The 23,628-nt window shown below is 38.7% G+C and overlaps 1 protein-coding gene across 3 annotated transcripts in view; it reads right to left on the bottom strand.

Annotated features, from left to right (window-relative positions):
* The window catches only part of myo5b (myosin VB), a 72,369-nt gene that overhangs the window by 13,991 nt on the left and 34,750 nt on the right, over nucleotides 1-23,628 (bottom strand). For all 3 annotated transcript variants that reach the window (XM_053648936.1, XM_053648934.1, XM_053648935.1), the window contains exons 11-27: nucleotides 22,390-22,471; nucleotides 21,810-21,950; nucleotides 21,363-21,485; nucleotides 18,222-18,305; nucleotides 15,442-15,582; nucleotides 15,213-15,310; nucleotides 13,945-14,031; nucleotides 12,661-12,769; nucleotides 10,220-10,431; nucleotides 9,169-9,325; nucleotides 8,596-8,835; nucleotides 7,203-7,439; nucleotides 6,244-6,337; nucleotides 3,858-4,003; nucleotides 3,385-3,504; nucleotides 2,935-3,069; nucleotides 2,006-2,074 (exon numbers count right to left, since the gene is read on the bottom strand). In XM_053648936.1, the coding sequence (XP_053504911.1) occupies nucleotides 2,006-2,074; nucleotides 2,935-3,069; nucleotides 3,385-3,504; nucleotides 3,858-4,003; nucleotides 6,244-6,337; nucleotides 7,203-7,439; nucleotides 8,596-8,835; nucleotides 9,169-9,325; nucleotides 10,220-10,431; nucleotides 12,661-12,769; nucleotides 13,945-14,031; nucleotides 15,213-15,310; nucleotides 15,442-15,582; nucleotides 18,222-18,305; nucleotides 21,363-21,485; nucleotides 21,810-21,950; nucleotides 22,390-22,471 (2,275 nt within the window). The remainder of the gene's footprint in view (nucleotides 1-2,005; nucleotides 2,075-2,934; nucleotides 3,070-3,384; nucleotides 3,505-3,857; nucleotides 4,004-6,243; nucleotides 6,338-7,202; nucleotides 7,440-8,595; nucleotides 8,836-9,168; nucleotides 9,326-10,219; nucleotides 10,432-12,660; nucleotides 12,770-13,944; nucleotides 14,032-15,212; nucleotides 15,311-15,441; nucleotides 15,583-18,221; nucleotides 18,306-21,362; nucleotides 21,486-21,809; nucleotides 21,951-22,389; nucleotides 22,472-23,628) is intronic.

Genomic DNA, 23,628 nt, shown 5'->3' with positions numbered 1-23,628 from the left:
ATACGGGTGTGTGAGTGACTGTGAATGAAAATACTCTGTCGTCTGTACAATGATGTTTTGTGATGGGGCCTTAAAAAGGCCTTCATGACTACCTCCTCCTTTGTTCATATTGTCTAAAAAGCTTTTTGATCCTCTGAGACCCCCATAGCCCCTCCTATACATACGTGTCTCAGATGTTCTTCTCAAATCTATCACGAGTCTTAATCGGAGGTGAGGTCATGCAGTTTTTTTTTTTCTGGTGTACGTTTGAGATTTTAGCCATCTACAATATGAAACTGTCATGTTAGTCATATTTACAGACTATACATTCTCATGACTGAAAAGATTGTCTTTTACCTACTATAAAATGACCAACAGAAATAACCTCAGGTAATGTACACTTACTAAGCACTTTATTATGAACACTATAGTAATAATGGAAATACTCCCTTTCTATTCTTCGTGGCATGGATTCCACAAGATGTTAGAAACATTCCTTTGAGTTTCTGATGGATAAATTGTGACCATGAAGGGATGCACATGGTCAGCAACAATACTCAAAGGCTGTGGCATTCCAGCGATGATTGATTGGTATTAACAGGCCCAAAGTGTGCCAAGAAAACATTCCCCACACCATTACACCACCTCCACCAGCCTGGACTGTTCACACAAGGCAGATTTGGTCCATGGATTCATGCTGTTGGCGCCAAATTCTGACCCTACCATCTGTGTGCCTCAGCAGAAATCGAGATTCATCAGACCGGGCTACGTTTTTCCAGTCTTCAACTGTCCAATTTTGGTGAGCCTGTGCCCATTGCAGCCTCAGCTTTCTGTTCTTGGCTGACAGCAGTGGAACTCAACGTGGTCTTCTGCTGTTGTAGCCCATCGTCCTCAAGGTTCATCGTGTTGTGTGTTCCGAGATGCTTTTCTGCTCACCACAATTGTACAAAGTGGTTATCCGAGTTACTGTAGCCTTTCTGTCGGCTTGAACCAGTCTAGTCATTCTCCGTTACCCTCGCTCATCAACAAGGCGTTTTTCATCCTCAGAACTGCCGCTCACCGGATGATTTTTTTCTTTATTGCACCATTCTAGACACTGTTGTGCGTGAAAATCCCAGGAGATCTGCAGTTACAGAAATACTCAAAGCAGCCCGTCTGGCACTAACAATCATGTCATGGTTAAAGTCACTGAGATCACAATTTTTTCCCCCATTCTGATGGTTGATGTGAACATTACCCAAAGCTGCTGATCTTATCTGTAGGATTTTATGCATTGCATTGCTGCCTCATGATTGGCTGATGAGATCATTGCATGAATGAATAGATGTAAGTTGTTCCTAATAAAGTGCTCAGTCAGTGTATGTGTGTGTATAGTATTACACAGTGTCAGAAACCGCATAAAGTCTGTGTTAGACACTGAACAACTCCCTACACTTTCAGGCGAGCATTTAGACATGCATTTAGCACAATATTAAACTTGTAGCTATTTGCTTATATTGCCTGTTGGGCAACTTCAGACATCGAACTTGACTACATTAGTGGTCTGCCATGTTAAAGTGGACTAATTAAATGCACAGCTCCTAATAAAGTCTGACAGCGCAAAGAGCTTTGGCACTATAATAAAAACAGTCTGACTTTTAACCTTTATTAATTCTATATTCTGATAACGTAGTAACGTCCTAATAAATACAGCTGTCCATTTAAACCCTGTTTTGTAATGTCATTTAAGCTGTCATGATTAGTGCCAATTAAAAAGAAAGAATTATTATGCTCTCACCGTGCAAAGTCCTTACTCCAATGGCAAATTTTTAAATATATTAAGCGTTCGCAGATGTAAAAAAAAATCCTTTCTCTAGGGTAACCTCTTCACTGTGCTTCCACTCACCCACAGTCTGACAGGCAGCAGAGTCAGCAGCACCAGCACAGCCAAAGTGCAGCACAAATCGATCAACATGAGCACAGACATGTCGAGTGGTTGACAGTCTAAAAGAAGCATGTGTATGAGTGTGTGTGTGTGTGTGTAAACCTTGAGACTGTTGTAGGCCAGATCTGCATTTGTGTCTGCCTCTGACGTTGAGCTATTTGCTTCAATCGCCTGGGAGATCAGATGGAGCAAAAAAAAAAAGAAAAGAAAAGAACAAGAAACGATAAGCATGTTTACAGCGATAAGATACGAGATGTGTGTTCTGTTAGGAAATCTATCAATATGATAAATACTTATCACTCTGGACAAAGCGGTGACAGAGTCCAAAGTTAAACAATAACTGCTACCTTATATAGTGAAGTTTACACATTATTTGATTATGGCACTGCCATGCTTTGGTTTTTAAAAAGACACTTACCTGTTCTAATACAGATCAAAACACACACAAAACAATCATGTAGAATAGAAAAAGATTTTGCCAAAGCACAACCCACATAAAAATAAAAAACTCTGCAAGAAACTTGCAATTTTATGTTTCAAACCAAGATGGCAGTAGAGAGGCAAAAGTTCAGTACTGCAGCTTTAGACAAACACTTAAGACATGATATTTAATTAAACGTAATGGCTCCTATAGAGGCATTGCCTTAAAAAATAATAATAAAAAATAGTTTGCGCATAGGTGATCAGAATTAAAGACAAATTGATTACAATAAAATGAGGAACTACAGAATCTAGACAATATAGCAAATGAACCAAAACATGGCTACAATTAATTAACTCTAAAACTCAAATTAGCACAATAAAAGAATGAAAGAACTGTCAGTCACACATTACACCGGTTATTTAATATCCTTAACTCATCGATCATCATCGCAACTGTCATATTAAGTTGTTAAGCATACAAAGTAAAGAAATAAATGAATAAGGACTTTTTCTGCCTAATCCAAGTCTGAATATGGAATGCTCCCTGCATAAATGTTAACTTGTGACTCAACTTTGAATGCAACCTTTAGTGTGTGCATGACACTAACTTTGTGCTTGCCGAGCTCCTCCATCTTCTCCAGGTTGGTCTGGAGTCTCTTCCTCTCTTGCTCCAGCTCTCGTACTCTTTTCTGCAGCTTCATGAATACACTGATGTCGTTGGCTGCCTTCTCCAGTCCCATGTCCTATACAGAGATGAAGTAGAACACAGACTTGTACTAAATAACTCATCTAAAAAGGCAGATGTGTCCTTATCATTAGGCTTTTCTCGTTTCCAGGCCAATTACAGTAAAGACAATGATAAAATGTATCAAGTTTAAAGTTTATCATGCATGTACAGCTGAAGTCATAAATTTACATATGCCTTGCAGAATCTGCAAAATGTTAATAAAATTTATAATAATAAAAAAAAAAAAGAGAAATCATAAAAATTGCATTTTGTTTTTTTATTTAGTACATGCATGGTCAGCTCTAACGAATAAAGTGATGATCAGCCATACCTCCACCTGCTGAATGGTGTCCTCAGTGTCTCCCACCTCAGACATAGAGATGGAGGGGAATGTGGAGTCAGAGCCCAAGCTGCTTTGGATGGATGGGCTTCTCCGATGGCCTGGAACAAACTAGAGAGGGAAGATATTACGAATTACTACTTGAACTAAAGGATTAGTACCTGGTGCCATTACCTTTGAGCACTTTATTTACAATACTCTAACAAGTCCTCTAGCAAGTAGAGCCAAGCTCATATATAATTTAGCTATCATTTCTGCAGGAACCTATTGGAAGGATGAGCTTTTGTTAGTGTTCTGTTAGGGTTTCATCCATCAGAATTTGATCGGCTCATAAAAAGTGGGCGTTCCAAAACAAAACATGGAGTCAGAGCTAGGTGCTAGCCTGCGGTCAATCATGGAGGTTTGCTTGATCGCTTCCAGCAACCATCACTCTCATATATAAAATCAAATATGATATGTCTTACTTTGGCATAAGTGGCTTCTTCCTGAAGGTTGTCATATCTCTGCTCCAGTCTGGAAAACTCCTTCAGCAGATTCTGATAGCGCAGTCTCTCTTCATCCAACTCAGCCTGTAGACTAGCCTCTTTCTGAGACAAACTGCCACCTTTACCTAACACATACACACACACACACTTTATAAGATATTTTAAATGGGTCCCAAAAGCCCACATTAATTACACATGACCTCTTATGGCATTACTGCCTGTCGCACCTCCGTCTGTGCCCATAGGATTACCCCGCTCATCCTTCAGCCTGGTCAACATGCCTAACGCAATCAAAAACATACAAACCTTCCCAGTGATTAAGGCTGTAGAGAGCCCAACTGGCACCATTAATGCATGCTCAGTGCCACTGGTTCCAGATGATTTCCTCCTGTTACACTTAATACCACTCAGGCATGTTTGCCTAACACAACCAGAGCTATACAGACCTTCCTAGTGACTAAGGCTGTGACAAGCCCCACTGGCATTATTAATGGCACATAATATTTTTATCTTAAAGTAAACATGTTACATTGTAAAAATGCATTTATAGTGAAATACAGGTGAACAGATTTTTCAAAGAAATAACGCAATTAGCTTTGCAAGCCCATTTAACAGTCCTTTCCAAATCATAATGGCACTAATGCGTACAATTTTTATGACAGGAAGTGAGTTGTGACAAATTTATTAGTAAACTTTGATCCTTTCATTGCATAGACTGATATCATTCTTCTATTTTATTATGCAATCTGAATTTATGATGAGATAAGTTAGTACAGGATGCTGAAAACAGGCGAAAATATCCTGGTTTTTCACATTGTTCTATACGTCACATTAATATACTAGGTGCTGATAGTTTACATTTGTATTGCTATAAAAATATATCTCATTGCCACGTACACGCTCCATATATTCATGTCTACTCCACGTATAAGCTCCATATTCATGTCTACTCCACATATATATACACTCCATATTTATGTGTACTCTACGTATATATACTCCATATTCATGTCTACGCCACATATATATACACTCCGTATTCATGTCTACTCCACGTATAAATACTCCATATTCATGTCTACTCCACATATATATACTCCATATTCATGTCTACTCCACATATATATACACTCCATATTCATGTCTACTCCACATATATATACACTCCATATTCGTGTCTACCCAACGTATATATACTCCATATTCATGTCTACTCCACATATATATACACTTCATATTCATGTCTACTCCACATATATATACACTCATATTCATGTCTACTCCACATTAATGTCTACTCTACGTATACGCTCCATATTCATGTCTACTCCACATATAAATACTCCATATTCATGTCTACTCCACATATAAATACTCCATATTCATGTCTACTCCACGTATATATACTCCATATTCATGTCTACTCCACGTATACGCTCCATATTCATGTCTACTCCGTGTATACACTCCATATTCATGTCTACTCCACATTAATGTCTACTCCACGTATACGCTCCATATTCATGTCTACTCCGTGTATACACTCCATATTCATGTCTACTCCACGTATATACTCCATATTAAGTACTGTACTGCTTCTTACATTTGACCGTTTCTATGTTTCTCCCTTGAATGTACCTATGACAAAGTTTGAAATGACAACGTGACCAGGTTACATAAGCCTAGAAGCATAACACACACACACACACACACACACACACACACAAAAAGGGCTGACTGTGAACTAAACATTTTTTCCCTGCTAGCTTCACAGTAAAGCCTTTTTTTTTTTTTTTTTAAACAAAAACATCTCAAAAGAACATCATCATCTTGTGATTTTTAAAATTTAAGCAGAGCAGCCAGAAGCTAAGAGATTGGAGATTACTGAATAAAGATCAACAGTCTTCATTTCAGACCCAGGACACGGTCAATATTCTAGAATAAAAATAAAGTTATTCAGCAGAGGCTGTATGACTATTACTGAAAGCATTATACAAGCATAAAAAGAGACAGCTTGGCTTTAATAAGAAATGAACATTAGAAAAAAAAAAACCTGAACATAGAAAACACTTATTTCGATTTAAAAGCCCTAACCTTTGGTTTCGAGTATCATTCTTGCCTGTGAACCAGCCCAAAACAATGCTCCGCTAAAGAGCAGGGAAAAAGGTGTCCTGCATTCCTTCTCTGAAACTCAATGCAGCTTCTCTCTCATCCTACTTCTGCACAGAGGCCCCTCTTATGTGGGGAAACGATACCAACCCGGCCCTCGGGGCAGTTTTCCTTTTTACTTTACTTCAGCTTCATACGATACTCAACCGATGAGGTGTGTGTTCAGAGATGCAGGTGTATGACGTGTGAAACTCACCCCCGGAGCTCTGCGATTGGCGAAGGATCTTCTGGTTCATCGCTTCTTTCTCCTCCTTCAGCAGAGAGTTTTCTCTCTCCAGCTCCTGGACTCTCTGAAGAGGGCAGAGCAGAGCTTTCGTCAGCTCATCAACCGAATAGAATAATAACCGTGCTTTATCGACATTATCATAAAAGCGGATCGTCAGGAAGGTTTCCATCTGAAGGATTTCGAAATGTGTGCTGCTGCATATAAAAAAAAAAATGATGGTGGAAACAGTTTTTACAGGAAAAAATGCTATTCTGCATAAATGCTGCGTCATGAGACATGAGATTTTCATCACATGAGACAACAGAAGATCAACAGGGCTGGATTGGGAAGGACATGACAGCCTTACAGAGTACATTTTGAAGAAAATATGGCACATTAAACGAATACGATTCTTGTAGTTTCATGTGATCCATTGCTTCGGAATTGATTTGAGATGTAAAAAATGTTTTACAAATATTAATAAACTACATAATATCAATAGGTTGTGTGTCAATTCTATCTGTGGTGGGAAAAGTACAAGAAAGCAAAGAAAATAAGCACATAAAAATTGTGATAAATGACATTATAAAAAGAAAAATATAAAAAAATCCATGTAACAGCTTTTTGTTGACACAAATTTGACATAGTTTCACTTCATGGTGCTACAGGCTAAATCTTAATCTTATAATGCTCTGAAATCGAGTCAGTTTTGTTCCATATAAATATATATAAATTCTATATAAATATTCTATATAAATAAATCAGTTTGCATGAATTCATTAAAAGCCAGTAAAAGACGTACAATAGTTACATAACCTATGACCTCTTATGCTCCCTACGCCCCTCTTCAATCAGTGTGTTTGGTTATTATCCTTCCTCTATCGCTCTGTTTTGCTCTAAAAAGCAAGGCCAAAAGCTTTAATGCTTTTTCCTTACGCATTACTGTTTACCTTTTCCAGTCCCAGCTTCTCAGTGCTGTGCTCCTCCTCGAGCTTTTTCCTTTGGGCGTGTGCCTCCTGGAGCTCCGCCCTCAGTTTCTCCAACTCGTCCTGCAGTGAGCTCAGCTGCGTGGTCTCGCCTTTACGATTGCGTGCCGTCTCCAGCTCCTTCTGCAGTTTGCTGACCTCCGTGACCAACGCGGTGTTGGCTTCGGACAGCTTCTCACTCTGCACCTTATACTCGTGTTTCTGCACAAACGAATAAGGGTCAGGGTTTAGCTAAGCGTCAACTTTATTGACTAACGAGTAGGCAAATGATATAGTGGTTGATGAATCGTCTGATATTAAGGCATCGGTGGAACTTCCAAAAAATTTAAATGATGATAATTGGAAATAAATTTTCTCCCATTTATTTGTTTCTGTTCTGGTGTCAAATTATGTTTTTACTTTTATTCATGTGCACAGTGGGGTCCAAAAGTCTGAGACCACACTGAAAATCTGGGATTTGTTCGTATTATTCTTCATTTAAAACTGGAAGGTTGTAGAATTTTGAAATATTTAAAAACAAAGAAAGTAAATATCTTGAATATTTAATTCTGTACTATTCCTAGGTCCCTATTTAATTGTAAGCACATCTGTGATATTCTCCATGCTTTGAACAAAAAGGTCAGATTTCCTCATGCTTAATCTCTTCGACCGAATCGTGCGTTCAGCCAACACTGATGGATTTGGATCATAAAATGGATCATAAGGTTTTGCACAAATTTGTCATGAAAATCAGAGTATGAAATTAAAAAAGAATGCAAAATTGAAGCATTTTCTCTAGTGCTCTCAGACATATGGACCTCGCTGTATAATATAGAAATATCTTTTCTTTCTCTTCCATTCTTTCCTTCTATTTTTCCTCTACATCAATTAGGAATGGCTTTAATAGCCCATACAAATGTAAACCTTATATATTACCAACAGTCCTAATTGTCTGCTGAGGGTGGTGGGTTTAAAACAAACAAAAAAACAACAACAACAACAACAACAACAACAACAACAAACTTTACACTCCGAGTCTTCTTTGTGCACTAAAAGCCAAATAACCCATTTGGAAATAAGTGCTAAGACCATTTTTATATATGCACTGTGTGTGTGTGATTATCATGGAAAGGACTACAATAACTGACATTTCCCTGTACTAAGAAAAGAACTGCATTGTTATCTGCTCCGTGATGCTTTGCACTGATGGGTAAGTTTAAGAAGGGCTGATGAACTGTAGATATACAATTATTGACTGCTATGCACCTCTATAATAAGTGTGCCTAATAAACTAGCAACTCGGTGTATAAACATTAAGTGTGTGCCTCAGACTGGATTTTGAGAGCATGAGGAATGCGTTCTGAGCATTGTACAGCACCTGAGTGTCCATCTTTCTTCGAAGCTGGACAATCTTATTTTCCATGCCGACGTTGAGATCCTTGAAATGTTCTGCTGTGCGAGCCGCGATCTTCAGCTGTTTCAGCTGTCGCTTGGCGAGTACACGCCTGTAAGCGCACTGCAGCACCACTGCTGCGTTTCGGGCACGGAGGAACTTCCTCCTCTGCAGCCATCCGCGCACTGTTCTCTGGATGACACTGGCCTTGTGGTGCAGCAGGTACTGAACAGGTTGAGAGGAAAAAAGAAAAAAAATTAATATGAGAAAATACGCACTATAGAACGCGAGTGCAGTGTGAACTCAAGCACACAAAGAGCACGGATTTAGATTTGCAGAAAACAAGTGGTGTTACACAGCATTCTTCCAGAACGTTAATTTGTCAATATAGTGTGTGTTGTTTCCAAATGTCTAAACTATTCACAGCACAGCTGGTGTGCGAGCAGAGAGCAGCAGTGGAACAGAGAGAGAGGGCGAGAGCAAGAGAGAGCACTAAATAAGTAACCAAAGAAAGAAAGAAAGAGCAGAAGTTAAGAGAAACATGGAGCAGTGTGGCACCTCTTGGTACAGGCGGCGTGTGAACATGCCCCGTGTGAAGGCCTGGATGGTGATTGTAGCCTTGCGGATGGTCAGATACGCTTTCCGTACCCTCACCATCCTGTACTGCTTCTGACAGATAAGAGCTGCTCGGGTGAGACGCAACAGTTCTGCATACCTGAAAAAGACATCAGAGAATAAGACATCACAGTAACAAGCGGGGCAGAGAACATGAGAGAGAGAGAACGAGAGGGAGAACATGAGAGAGAGAACGAGAGGGAGAACATGAGAGAGAGAACGAGAGGGAGAATGAATGAGAGAATGAACGAGAGAGACAGAAAGAGAGAGAACGTGAGAGACAGAACGAGAGAGAACGTGAGAGACAGAACGAGAGAGAACGTGAGAGACAGAACGAGAGAGAACGTGAGAGACAGAACGAGAGAGAACGTGAGAGACAGAACGAGAGAGAACGTGAGAGACAGAACGAGAGAGAGAGAACACGAGACCGAGAGAACGAGAGAAAGCGAATACGAGAGAGAGACAGAACACGAAAGAGAGAGAACACCACAATGTAGTAAGAGGGACAGAGAAACAGAGATAGAACGAGAGAGAGAAGAGGAGAGAAAACAGGAGAAAGAAGAGACAGAAATAGAAAGAAAATGACAAACCAGTAAGGTTTGACAAAAGGTGAGACAGAGAGAGAGACTGAGAGAGACTGAGAGAGACAGTGAAGAGACAGAAGAGACAGAGAGAGACAGAGCGGTGGTGACAGTAAATAAAGGCAAAGCTGCATTATCTAACTGGAACCTAAAAACTGCTGCTGTAATTATAAAGATTATTCCCAGTCTGCTCATACTGACTGTTCAGCACACGTATTACTGTTCATCCTTACTCTTCTACACCTGCATAATGATTTAGAACGATTTAATCCACTGTCTAGTGCCCCCCAGAAGTCGTCTGGTTCTCAAGGTTTCTTCCTCATGTCATCTTGGGAAGTGTTTTTCTCGCCATTGCCTCTGGTTTGCTCGTTAGGGATCTAAATCCACATCCGTACTCCAACACATCCCCTCACCTGCGCGCCAGGAAGCCACGGCCGTATCTCTGCAGCAAGATGGTTGACTTGCGGATCTTCTGGTAGCGTCTCCTCTGCAGCCATCCTCGCACTGTCTTCTGCATCTTAATGCAGGCGAAGCGGAACTTGTCGGCTCTGAGCTTTTCGAGGTACGCCACCTGACCGGCTCGGAAGAAGATCTTAGTCTTTCCGAACTGGAACTTATCTGGGTCCTGGATGGAAGATGGAATTAAAAAGGGGGTCATAAACCTGTGCAAAAACCGAGCGGTAATCATTCATTCAATAACAGCCAAATTCATTCAGAAGCTGCGTTGAGGAAATATGACCGTGTGTGTGTAGATGATAACCTCAGACTAGCATGGAGTCTGAAAAAGTCACATCTGTCCTTCAACACTGAGGAATCCTCAACAAACAAGAAGGTCTTACTAATAAGTGAAGAATAAAACACTTGGGAGTTTGCTGTTTTGAAAAAAAAAAAAAAAGAATATCTGTACGTCCAAATGTCTTTTATTCCTCTTATACCATAACAATTAGCAAAGTTCCTGTTATCTCTTACATTATATCAGCTATAAACAGTTTCTCTCTCTCTCAAACTGTCTCTCTTGCTCTCTCTCTCAGTCTCTCTCTCTCAGTCTCACTCTCAAACAGTCTTTCTCTCTCTCACACAAAGTCTCTCTCTCAAAACAGTCTCTCTCGCTCTCAAAACGGTCTCTCTCTCCCTCAAAACAGTCTCTCTCGCCCTCAAAACAGTCTCTCTCGCCCTCAAAACAGTCTCTCTCAAACAGTCTCTCTCTCTCTGTCTCTCTTGCTCTCTCTCAGTCTCACTCTCAAACAGTCTCTCTCTCCCTCAAAACAGTCTCTCTCTCTCTCTCAAAACAGTCTCTCTCTCTCTCTCTCTCTCTCAAAACAGTCTCTCTCTCTCTCTCAAAACAGTCTCTCTCTCTCTCTCTCTCTCTCTCAAAACAGTCTCTCTCTCTCTCTCTCAAAACAGTCTCTCTCTCTCTCTCTCTCTCAAAACAGTCTCTCTCTCTCTCAAAACAGTCTCTCTCTCTCTCTCTCAAAACAGTCTCTCTCTCTCTCTCTCAAAACAGTATCTCTCTCTCTCTCAAAACAGTCTCTCTCTCTCTCTCAAAACAGTCTCTCTCTCTCTCTCTCAAAACAGTCTCTCTCTCTCTCAAAACAGTCTCTCTCTCTCTCTCTCAAAACAGTCTCTCTCTCTCTCTCTCTCAAAACAGTCTCTCTCTCTCTCTCTCTCAAAACAGTCTCTCTCTCTCTCTCTCTCAAAACAGTCTCTCTCTCTCTCTCTCTCAAAACAGTCTCTCTCTCTCTCTCAAAACAGTCTCTCTCTCTCTCTCTCTCAAAACAGTCTCTCTCTCTCTCTCTCTCTCTCAAAACAGTCTCTCTCTCTCTCTCTCCCTCAAAACAGTCTCTCTCTCTCTCTCTCTCTCTCTCAAATCACCGCTTAAACCCATAAAGTGTAAACACCTCTGTCCTGAAGAATTTCATGTTGGAAACATTAAAGTTCCCTCTGACACTGGAGACTCCTTGCATAAATGGTAAAAAGAAAACTTCAAAGAAAACTTCCTCAGATCCTGATCCTGATATCCTGAGAAGCCATGCTGATTACGCCATATTTCACCCGGCTCTCCGCTTTTGGATGGCACAGAGTGTGGAAATGCTGAGCTAAGAAAGCTAAAGCCATTAGAGAACTCACTGAAGCGGGGCAGTGAAGTTCACAGATGAAAATGTATTGATATTGCTCAGATGAAGGACGACAGTTTGAAAACTCCAAAGCGGCAGCCAAAACAAACAAACAACAAAAAGTGCGACTGGATTTCAGCTAGCATACAGGTGCATCTCAAAACAATTTTCATATCATGGAAAAGTTCCCCCCAGTAAATTAATTCAAAAAGTGGAACTTTCATATATTCTACGTTCATTACACATAAAATGAAATATTTCAAGCCTATTTTTTCATTTTAATCTTGATGATTAAATCATGGAAATCAAAAATCCAGTATCTCAAAATATTAGAATAAAGAATTCACAATATACAAAACTATACCAAATATACATTTTGGAATTATGGACTTCTTATTAAATCTTTTTTTTTTTTGGCATTGTTCTCATCAGACCATAACACATTTTGGCACATGCTTTGGGGTGATTTAGTTGGGCTTGGATGTTTTTTTGTAAAAAAGGGTTTCTGTCTAGCCATCCTACCTCACCTTTATTTGTCCTAGCTTTCCCTAAAATGTTTCTTTTCGCTTAGTTTTTACTTAAATGTTGTAATTTCACAGTGAGGGTGGATAAAGTTCGGACATGATTGATCTCGGTTTCACTGTTTTCATCGCAAAAATGTGTAGACTCTTTATATCCACTGTATGTACATTACCAGTACATCAGTGTGACATGGGAAAGTGAAAGCCATGAAGTGTTACCTTGACCAGAGTCTCCAGCAGGTTTCTGCACACCTGCTTCTTATCAGTGGTCACGTCTTTCTTCTTCATCAGCACCCGGTATCTGTTAAAGAAATCTGGGTACGTCCACCTGAAATGAAAGTTGTCACATATCAGTGAGTATTACTGCTACATACTTGTTCTGATTCCTCATTATTGTTTCTACAGTAGCAGCTTATTCACAGGGACTGGTATGACTGGCGCTCTGCATACGCGAGAATAAAAAGATATATAAGGAAGGAGTCTCTAGTGTACGTGCTTTGTAACAGTCTGAGGTAATGCTGTAACAAAGTATCAGGACAGAGAGCTGGTTTCTTAGTAACAAACTGTATTTTTTTGTTTGTGGTTGTCATATTAACTTCAAGAGAAACCGATGGAACGGCTGTTTAAAGCTGTTGTTAATGATCGTTTGTTTCCCAGACATTCTATAACATTAAACAGAACTATGAATAGATTTTTAAAAAATGGCAGCAATTACATTTTCTTTAATAAATAAAGAAAATGTCACTGCTGTGGTTTAAAAGGAATAAAACACTTCAGGATGTGCTGCTATGGGACAATAATCAACTTCCGGGTGGTAACAGTAACTCGCAGTCTTTGCTGTTGTTCGTTTCTTTATAACATGACATGCTGAATTTTTATCTCATTCCCTTCAAGAAAGAGACAAAAGAAAGGCTGATGAGGGAAGGACTGCTTATAGCTGCTATAATGCAAGTGATAACCGAAACTAACTTACATGTTACATTGAAGAATAAATGGATAAAACGTATGATGCCATTCTTTAACTGCTAAAAGATTTTAACCACTGGACAATTGCGGTGGTATAAGAGGAATGAAACACTTCACTGTGCACTTCGCTTTGTGTCAGGCCACATCACACCACCCCATTTGTCGATCATTTTACTATAACAGCACACCGCCAAGGTCCCCCCCCCCAACATTTAAACAAACAACAATAATCTTCCAGGTGGTGACAGTAACTCTTCTTCTCAATGGGCCACCTCATACCACTGCATTGTTGATTATGTTACTATAACAGCATGCTGTAAACTGTTTTATTCCTTATGTAATAAATAAGAATTGTGCTTAATTAAGTCCACATTTGAATAATAAAGAATTCACTTGAACAATCGGTGTCGTTAAACTAGTCAGAAGAATTTATTGGACCCTATTATTTGGATTTGTAGCTTCACTAAGCTATAACAAACTTGCAAAAATAATGAAAAACAACAACAAAAGTTCAGTTCAAATATCTGTAACAGTCACCTGGATGGATATCCTGCAGCACTGATGCGAATGGTCTCCAGAACACCACATGCTCGTAGCTGCTGGACGGCTCTTTTGGAATCAAACCTGCATACAGAATCAACAAGACCTATGAAACAAACACTTATCAACAATTATACAGAAATAAACAGCTAAACACATTTACACTAAAAAAAAAAATATATATATATATATATATATAATTTAAAAAAAAAAATCCATCTCTAGAAAAAGTCCAGGATGGATACCTTAACTTTTCCTTAAGCATCGTGCATGTCTCTAGTGAGAGAGGTATTTGGAAAGCTGTAGACTCTCAGACACTTAAGGACAGTTACTGACTCAGAACTCTGAATACAGCTCCCTTTTGTTTGTGAGAACCCTTGCAGCATGTGACTTAGAAACCGCTCTCAATTTAAGCTTCATGAAGAGGCCCTTGTCTTCAAGAATGTGCAGGAGGGACAAACAAGCCCCTCAGAGATTAAGACACAATTCTTCAGGAAAACTGAACACTATTAATGTAACACTATAATGTACAAAGACGGAGCAGAATTTGAGCAGGTATACTGTCAGAGTACAGCATCTGCATGGACTGCACTCATTCATGACATTCGTATACCGTTAGTCTAAAAATGAAATGTAAAAATAATGAGCAATAAACTCTTATATCAATAAAAATCCTATCAAAAACCGGTGGAATGACTTGAAAAGGGCTGCACACAGGAGATCCTGTCACGGTTTGACAGATCGTAGATGTGCTAAGTTAGTAGAATCGTAGCCAAAATGACTGAGTGCTGTATTACAAGCAAAAGGTACTTTAACAAAGTATTACAGTACATAAGGGGTGTGCACACTTATGCAACCAGGTTATTATATGTTCCCCCCAACATTTCTTTATTTTCAGTTGCCTGCTGTATCACATTAGAACCAGAAAAGTATCTGATATAATTTCTCTTGGTTTCACTTTTTTGTTTTTTACATCATAAAAACCTGTAATTTTTACAAGGATTTTGTAGATTTTTAATTTCCAATGTAAATGCGTAAGATATATATATATATATATATATATATATATATATATATATATATATATATATATATATATATACACACACACACACACACACACACACACACACACACACACACACACACACACACACACACACACCTAAATATCGAAATGCTCTGATTAATATCAGGCACTTCCCCAGGCACACAGGTGAAGATGTACACAAAATAAATAGTGTATCTATAAAAACAAAACGTACACAAAGGCTTCTTTGACATCGTTAGGTTTTATGCAGCGTACGTAGTGCGGAGTTGTAGCATTCAGAGTCTCCATCAGAAGATGTAAGGAACTCCGAAACTAGAAGAGAGGTATTATGAATATATTATAAAACACAAACAGGCCAGACTTTTTACTTCTCAACTAAATCCCGATTTATTTAACCAATCTGAATAAATCCCAGTTCAGTGTGCAACTTCTCAGTGCCTCACCTGAGTGCCTACAGATTTGCGGTGCTCGCGGTTGTGGCTTTTGGGCATGGGTTTAGCAGGACGTACGTTGATCTTGGAGGTTTTTCCTGCTGAAACAGGAGCTCCTTTTTCATCCTGGAAGAGCTCTGCCACCAGCTGGAACTGAGGGAGGAACAAACATCACAGCAATTGTCATTGAGTAGCGGTATATGTGGATCCCACTTTGCCACCCTGCTGCCGTATACTGAAATATTCAACCATTTATCATCAGCGGTGATGCGTTGAACGGCATTAATGAGGAAGAAATATGATATACAACATCCATACAAGCACTTAGATGCTTTTCACACTTGGTTTAGTGTTGCTTGATCTGCTGCTACATAATAAAGATTGGTGGCTATGAGGAGGTTGTCCGTCTTCGCTGTAGCTTTGAAGGCAGAAAATATCGAGAACAGAAGCAGCTGTCTGTAACAGATGCTCCACATAAATAAATAACTGTCGCTATGGTGAAGCTTTTTGGGAAGAAACATTTATTAACATTTGGAAGGAGTCTTTAGTGTCAGCTCGTTGTAACAGTCAGATGTAACATTTTCTGACACGCGATAGTCTTCAGGAAAGAGAACTGTTTGTACTTTTTCACTAATCTTGCTTCACCTTAAACTGGACTATAAACTGATAGAACATACAGCATGAATAAAAAATCCATAATAGTCTGCAAATTGCTGATGTATAAGAGGAATAAAACACTTCGACACGTACTATTATTGGAAAATAATCATCTTCAGGCTGGTAACAGTAACTCTGCGTCATGTTCTAGATTATTTTCCTGTAAGAGCACCCCCCCCCCAAGTGTTTTATTCTGTACAAATTACAGGGGATTCAAATATTTATCCAGATCTGTCCATAAAGTTCTTAACTTACTGTATACTACAAGGCTGTTGAAGTCTGTAGCACGTGCCACGCCCCACTTAAACATGGCCACACACTAAAGCAGCACATTTCACGCAGACATCAAGGTTGCACAGATATTGCAATACAGGACCTCTATCATGTCATTTTCAAATCTGTAGCAACCTGAAGAGTGATAAGAGAACTGAACTGACACAAAAAGCTCGGTGTTACTGAGGACTCCGCTGTGACCTTCAGGGATTTTGAATCTTTCTCCTGCTTTAAGCCTAGACTTAACGTTGCTCCACTGAACTCTAAGACGGACTCTTTTAAAGTCCTCTGGAGACATACCCTACCATTTTACCCGAAAACAAAATGGCAAGAAGTTAACATAAAGAGCACTATGACATTTATAAAAATAAATAAATAAATAAATAAATAAATAAATAAATAAATAAATAATTTATGTAAATAAGCTTGCCAGAACTTTCTACCTCTCAAAGTTGATGGGCATTTACAAAGACAATCAAAATGTCATTTTATTCAATAACGGTCCACAAACAAATTTCTGTCTTTAAAGGATAAATACACAGCAAACACTCAGACTGTTTGAGTATTGGGTTAAAATCAAGTGTCTTGAAACCTGATTTATTAATATTTCATAACACTTATCCCATGTAAAGTACTGCAGTGCTCACGGCTTAGTCCTGGGTCTTTCATTACTTAATAAACCTTTTAGAAATGTTTTGGCCTTCTGTCCAGACCTAGACGGCTTTTCGGAAACGCTCTCCAAGGCAGATAAATTTAAAAAACGGCATTTTCATATTGTAGTGCGGACGGAGAAAACGGAGATATTCAAAAACGATGTCGAATTCTTAGTCATGTGATGCAGTCATGTGACCCATTCAACACAAAACAAAGAAGATGGTGGACGATGTACTGCAGTTGTTGTGTTTGCGATCCAGTTATCCATTTTGTATAACCGTCAGATTGCATTTTTAAATAAATGCCTGACGGTAATGACGCAGGCCAGCGCTTCTTACGTTTTTCAGAGGTTTTAATGAGGACGTTTGATAACGCCAGTGTAGACGGAGAGCGTTTTAAAACCTAAATGCACTTTTCAGATCTATTCAGATGAATCTGGATGCAGCCTTCGAGTCCATTAACTAACACTGTTTACTGCATTAGTTAACAAGAACAAACCATTAACATCATTAATACACCATAACTTTGCTTAAAAAAGTAAAGTAAAAAAAAAAATTCTATATATTATTATATGTTATATACAGTATAATGGTTAATGTAGGTGATTATTCAGCTCATTTGGTTTATTTATTTATTTATTTTTAAAAACCTACAAACATCAATTTCTATGAGTGTTATTTATTATATTTAATGTTACTGATGGCTAAAGTTCTTAGTTTGTTCATGTTAATGAATGATTCAAATAATATCACTTAAGGCAACCTTAATATAAAGCATTACCAGTATCTATTTATTAATACTTGGTGACACAGTAAGGTCCATCCTTACTACAAACTACATTAACAAATTACATTTCACAAGATGTTTATAGCAACCCTATAAAACAAGCTATAAACAGGGAGGGCAAAAAAAAAATTTTTTTGTTTAGCATTATTAAAGAATAGTGCTTTAATACTGAGCCAACCAAACCTTATTTTCAAGTAAAAGAAAGATTCCGGCACTGTGCCCTGACCCCGTTAGCCAGGTTGGGCGTTCAACCTCAAAAACGATTGTTAAACGCTTAAACAGTGGAGAAGCAGTTTCAAAAGTTTAAAGATTGATTGGAAGCAGCTGATTAGATGTAAATTTTTCAGAGTGTCATTTCTTAATAAAAGTGATGATGACTCCCATGATATTTCAGAAAGCTTTAATAGGAAATGTTGCCTCACCTTGCTGGCCTTCAGGATGTTGATCTGTTCTTCATACACTGTGTCCCTGTTCTTTTCCAGGAAACCATCACACTGATACTCAACCTGAAAGAGCAAATCAACATGTACAGAAACATGGCAAAGCTCTCATACCTTATCTTGGAATTTATTTATCCTTTAAAAAAAACAAAAAAAAAAACAACAACAATTTGAGCAGCGTAGTCAGGCCTTAAAAATAATTATATGATAGTTTGGATACTTATATACATATTTTTTTAGACCACAAAGGTGGATGCTTCACCATATGAAGTGAAAAGATGTCATTTTTGTATAAATTTTACTGCAATTACTTATTTGTTAGTATTGTACAGTAAGCTGCTATTGCACTAGCCACAGGGAGAATTTTGGAAGTTGTAACACTGTTGCACAAAACTGAAAATCCCATAGCCACCCTACCTGAAATGAGCATTATCATAACTGCCATGAACAGGCAAACTGTTTTTAAGTCTTAAACACTAAAATAAGCTACACAAGTAGGAGTCTCCAAAGTATGGTGGCCTGTAAGTGCAAAACTCACTCACAAACCACAAACGGAAAAAGCAAATCAGAAACACATCGATATTAACTCAGAACAGAAAGGGTCCATCCTTACTGCACATCCCACCCTGGCTGCTGATTGGACAGAGCATATCACATGACTAAAGAAAAAGATTTCGGGTATTTCAATCCGTTATCTAGTTAACCTTAGTAATCAAAGTTAGTTCTTGTTAATTAGAGAGAGCAGGAATTCTTCCTTCTTACGTCCTTCAGCTGGGTTTTCAGTGTTCGCATACTCATTAATGGCACATCTAACAATAGCATCATTTGAATGGATCTGATCAAATAAGCATAAATAAAAGCATCAGTGGAGTACTTTTCCTCTTCGTATAAACAAATACAACAAATATAAGCCTTACACTAGGCTCATCTTTCCTCGCACTCTAAACATTCTCCAGCTCTCTGTATTTTCTGTATTCTCAGATTGACATGTGCTCTAGCCAAGCAGCAATAAGCATGTGATGTTCACTAAAGCAATTTCTACTATTTCAGTTTTGAGTTCATTTTGATGCGTTTTTGAACGCTGTTGCGTTTTCGGTTTGCTCATTTTTTTGTGCACCCACAGGAAATTTTTGACGTATCAAAGCATGCATGCATGTTGTTTTTTTTTAAACAGAATCTAAAGAAGTGCATTTCATATACTGCAGTGAATTATTGCCTAGAAAAAAAAAGGTCAAAAGTCCTTTTTTTGGTTGTATTCACTTTTTGTCTGCAAACAGAGCTTTACCACAATGAAACAGGACTCTCAGTCCATCCAGGATTTCGTGATCACAGAAATGAACGCAAACTCAAGCTCCCCATAATTTGGCGAAGCGTGCAATGTTTCAAAATTACAGCAGATTTTCCACAGGTTCGGGCCAAGGCGCGTTATGTGACGTCATCACAACGCGCATTCGGCCAAAGCCCTCTTCGATTCACGTGCGTCGAACATGAGTACAGCTAAAAAAAAATCTCATTTACAAACAAACATCACTGCGAAAGGCCGTGCAAAACAATTTCGCCAGTTCAAGTAGTTTTCCTCTAAAATCTCCACAAACTGCACTGCAAATTTTGAAGATAAAAAAAGACACAGAAAAATCAAGCCTTTTGGCTCCATGATCACAAAAAAACTCCACGAAACCGTGTACGGACTGAACTTTGTAGCCTTTCCCACACATCACATTTATATTCCTGCTTTGTTTCTTCACAGCTGCCCAACCCCATTCCTGCAAAGATTAGCTCCAACACACCTCACTTTAACATTCTGGTGCAGCGATTACCTGGGTGAGGTGTGTTAAATAAGGGCTGGGAGTAAATTGTGCAGGAGGAGAGATGAGTATTGGGCGATCATTAGTTTGCCCAGCCTTTTCTGCATTCTTGAATAAAGTCAGTGTTCATGAGAACATTATGTGTAAAATCTGTGTGTAAAACAGATGAGTGAGAAAGACAAAGATGGTGTAGACGGAAAACATCATTCATGACAAACATCTTTTGCAAGTACGTTTCAAGGTGGAGGCGTTTCGTAATTAAACAGGGTTTGTCATAATGGGAATACACGCCTCTGCCGAACATTAGCTTATAATGCCTCTTGGTGGAGTTTAGCACTTACAGTGTGTCATATAATTACTGCTGAGGCTTTCACAATGTTCACGTTCTCAAAACTGAAAATATCTAGAGCAAACTGAGAAGTTTCTGTGGAGAAGAACGGATCTCTGATCTTCTGCTTGCCACAGAGCAAGGCAACTAGATAAGGCATAGTGAGGTCATCAGAATCTTCCAAGACGAGGCACCGAGGAGAATGCTCCTGTAAAGCAGGACAATGAACCTGCTCCCTTCACCTCAGTACACAGAACGCACTTGGCCTAATTGTTGCAAGTGAGCAGAGTCCTAATTTGTAGATTGGAAGGTAGATTGTTTGCTTTATTATTTTATTTGTTCAGAAAATAGCCTTTGTTCATTTTTGTGTAAAGAATGGCTAGATTTTGAATGCTTATTTATTTTATAGACCACTAAAGCATGCACAGTGTGGCATTGTTTTCTTTGGTGATGCCTGTTCTTGTGATAGCCTAGATATAGAAATAGTGATGGCTAAAGACCATTGCCACTTTCTGAATTGGTAATTTTCTAGAAATCTGTTGAGTATTAAACATCTGCATGAGTCCATGGGTATTAAAAAAAAGAAAGAAATCAAAACATGCTCTACAGTTTATAACTTTATTTTTTAAAATAATTTTTAATAATTATGAGAGGGATGCCATTTTCCCCCCTCTTGAGCACCTGCCTATATTCAGATGCAGGTTTATTTTTAGTAGGTTTTAAGTCTCTTGACACACCCATGCCTGCAGGGAACGTTTATGTAGAACCCTACAACGTGGAACATGCCAGAGAAACCTAGAACTGTTCACCACTCCAAAAAACCCCTGAGGGACAATTTTCCCCAAGTGTGTAGTATTGGTTTTAGTTGTGGTTTACTGTAACAACCCTAGTGTGAGATAACTGAGGCATGTTCTACAAGCCAAACCAAGCTTTACGAAGCTTTACAAAATGGCTTCCACTTGAAGCTGACTCTATCTGAACTTAACCCACCTTATCCGCAAAGTGGACCACGATGAACGACGTGTTGGACATTCTTGGCTTCTCGAAGTGCTCGCTGCTTGTGTGGCGGCTGTACAGCTTCTGCACCCAGTTCTGATCGGTTCCTTTAGGTACCTGTGAGAGGAAGAGTGAGGACATCAAACCAGGTTCAGACAAAACCTCAAGCTTCTCGTTTGCTGCAACTCCAAATCTTTTACAACTTCAAGGATCTCCCGAGGTAGACTGCAATTAATAAATGAATAAATGAATTATTAATTCTAACACTGAGTTAATAAATACATCCATTTATTTTCAAAGCTGATTAAATGTAAACGAGGAAAAGAAATTCAGACATGAGGCCCAGGCCATACAGATAACAAGTAACATTCTGTATGAAACGTTTTCATCTGGTGAAATATTTTCAGCTCATAAATGAGAATCCTGAGAATAAGAACTGGCCTTGCACTCTTCATCCAGCAGGTCCAGGATACCGAGCTTGGCCTCGATTAGGTCAATGCAAGGCTGGTTGTCGTAAAAGTCGATGAGTGTCCATGGGATTTGCTCCTTCATGTACTCCTCTTGCTCCAGTTTAAAAACATGCTGTGAGAATTATAAGGAAAAGATTGATTAAGGACCATTTCTCAGGCACGCGTTATGTCTGTAACTAAACACAGCCTAAGTAATAGGAATGCACCGATCTCACATTTTTTGACACAATATGCATAATAGAGCTATAAGCATCAACCAATACCTCTTACTGATCAGATACTGAGATCCTCACTGTACCCGAGTGGCTCTGTTTCTGCTAGTTATGAGAATTTATCACATAAATTCATCACAGAAAGTTATCACAGTCCAGGCTTTAAATGTTCGCAAGATCTCAAAAAAGTGTACGGTCATGTCGTAAAATTTGTATCAGATAATATGCTAAATCACTGATCCAGCTCTGCATACAGTAGGATCGGTCCATCCCTAGTGAGTAGTAAAAAGAAAAAAAGAAAAAAAAAGAGAAATGGCGGCCATCTTGTCTTTTACTCACAGAGTTGAACTGTTGCTGAAGTTTCTCGTTGGCGTAGTTGATGCAGAATTGCTCGAAGCTGTTAATCTCAAACGTTTCAAATCTATCAAGACATGAGAATGTCTGTTAGATGGAAACGGTCTTTTAGCGTTGCAAGCTATGCAAACCGCAAACCCAGCATAATACCAAAACTCTGACTCTTTCTCTCCCATATCCTATAAAATTCAAATCGTACATTTTTAACAAAGCAGTATTACAAAAGTTCCTTACATCCTTCCTAGCTTTTCCTTTAATTTGTCACCCATCTGTATATCGTTAAGAATAAACAATAGCTATGAAAATGGCAATGATCAAACGATCAACTTTTCTTATTATACATTCATACAGTTACAAAACTTAAACAAATTCTAATATTGAGAAAGGGATCAAGAGGTGCGAGTTTAACAGGAGACCATCTCGCATGGGCAATAGCTGCTATAACACAAGTCAGAACAGGAACTCTTGTTTTGCAGAGCTTCTACAACATTAAATGTAACTATAAATGGATTAAAATGCATCACTTTTCACCAATTAAAAAAAAAATCCATATCAAATTATTGCTATCAAAGGAATAAAACACTTCAGGATGTGTTGTTATAAAACACAAATAATAATGACACGTCATGTTTTATTTCTAATACAGTGCTGAGAAAAAAAATATCCTGATTTCTTCCGTTTTGTGTATCTCTCATACGAAACAGTTTTAGCTCTTCAAACGAAATGCAACATAAAACAAAGGCAACCTGAGTAAACACACAATACACTTTTTATTTATTTATTTTTTGGACCAGGCCACTCCAAAACTTTAATTTAGCTTTTTTTGAGCCATTCAGACGTGGACTATGGATATGCTTTGGATCATTGTCTTGCTGCAGAATCCAGTTGCAATTGAGTACAGTGCTGCGATACAGCACTGTATATATAATGAATCTAATCTTTGCCAAACTTCCAACCTGTAAAACATTTAGCAGCCTTTCAAATGTAGCCCAGTTCCACAGGAAAACCTCTGTCCTAATAACTGCTGTCTTCTCTAAACCCTTAAAGGGGAGAGTGCATGCGTATCGCACTTCCTTATCAGTACTTCTAGCACTGATCAATAATTTCCCCTTTCCAAGGGACCACTTAACAGCGCAGAATTCGACTGCCCTCGTCAATAGTCTCATCTTGTATTGAAATAATGGAAAAAAGAACAAAGGCTGATGCTGCACAAAGCAACTGTGC

The sequence above is a fragment of the Ictalurus furcatus genome, chromosome 18 (assembly GCF_023375685.1).
Source record: "Ictalurus furcatus strain D&B chromosome 18, Billie_1.0, whole genome shotgun sequence".
Classification (NCBI taxonomy): domain Eukaryota; kingdom Metazoa; phylum Chordata; class Actinopteri; order Siluriformes; family Ictaluridae; genus Ictalurus; species Ictalurus furcatus.
The sequence above is the reverse complement of the archived record's forward strand: the minus strand, read 5'-3'. Positions and strand labels throughout refer to the sequence as shown.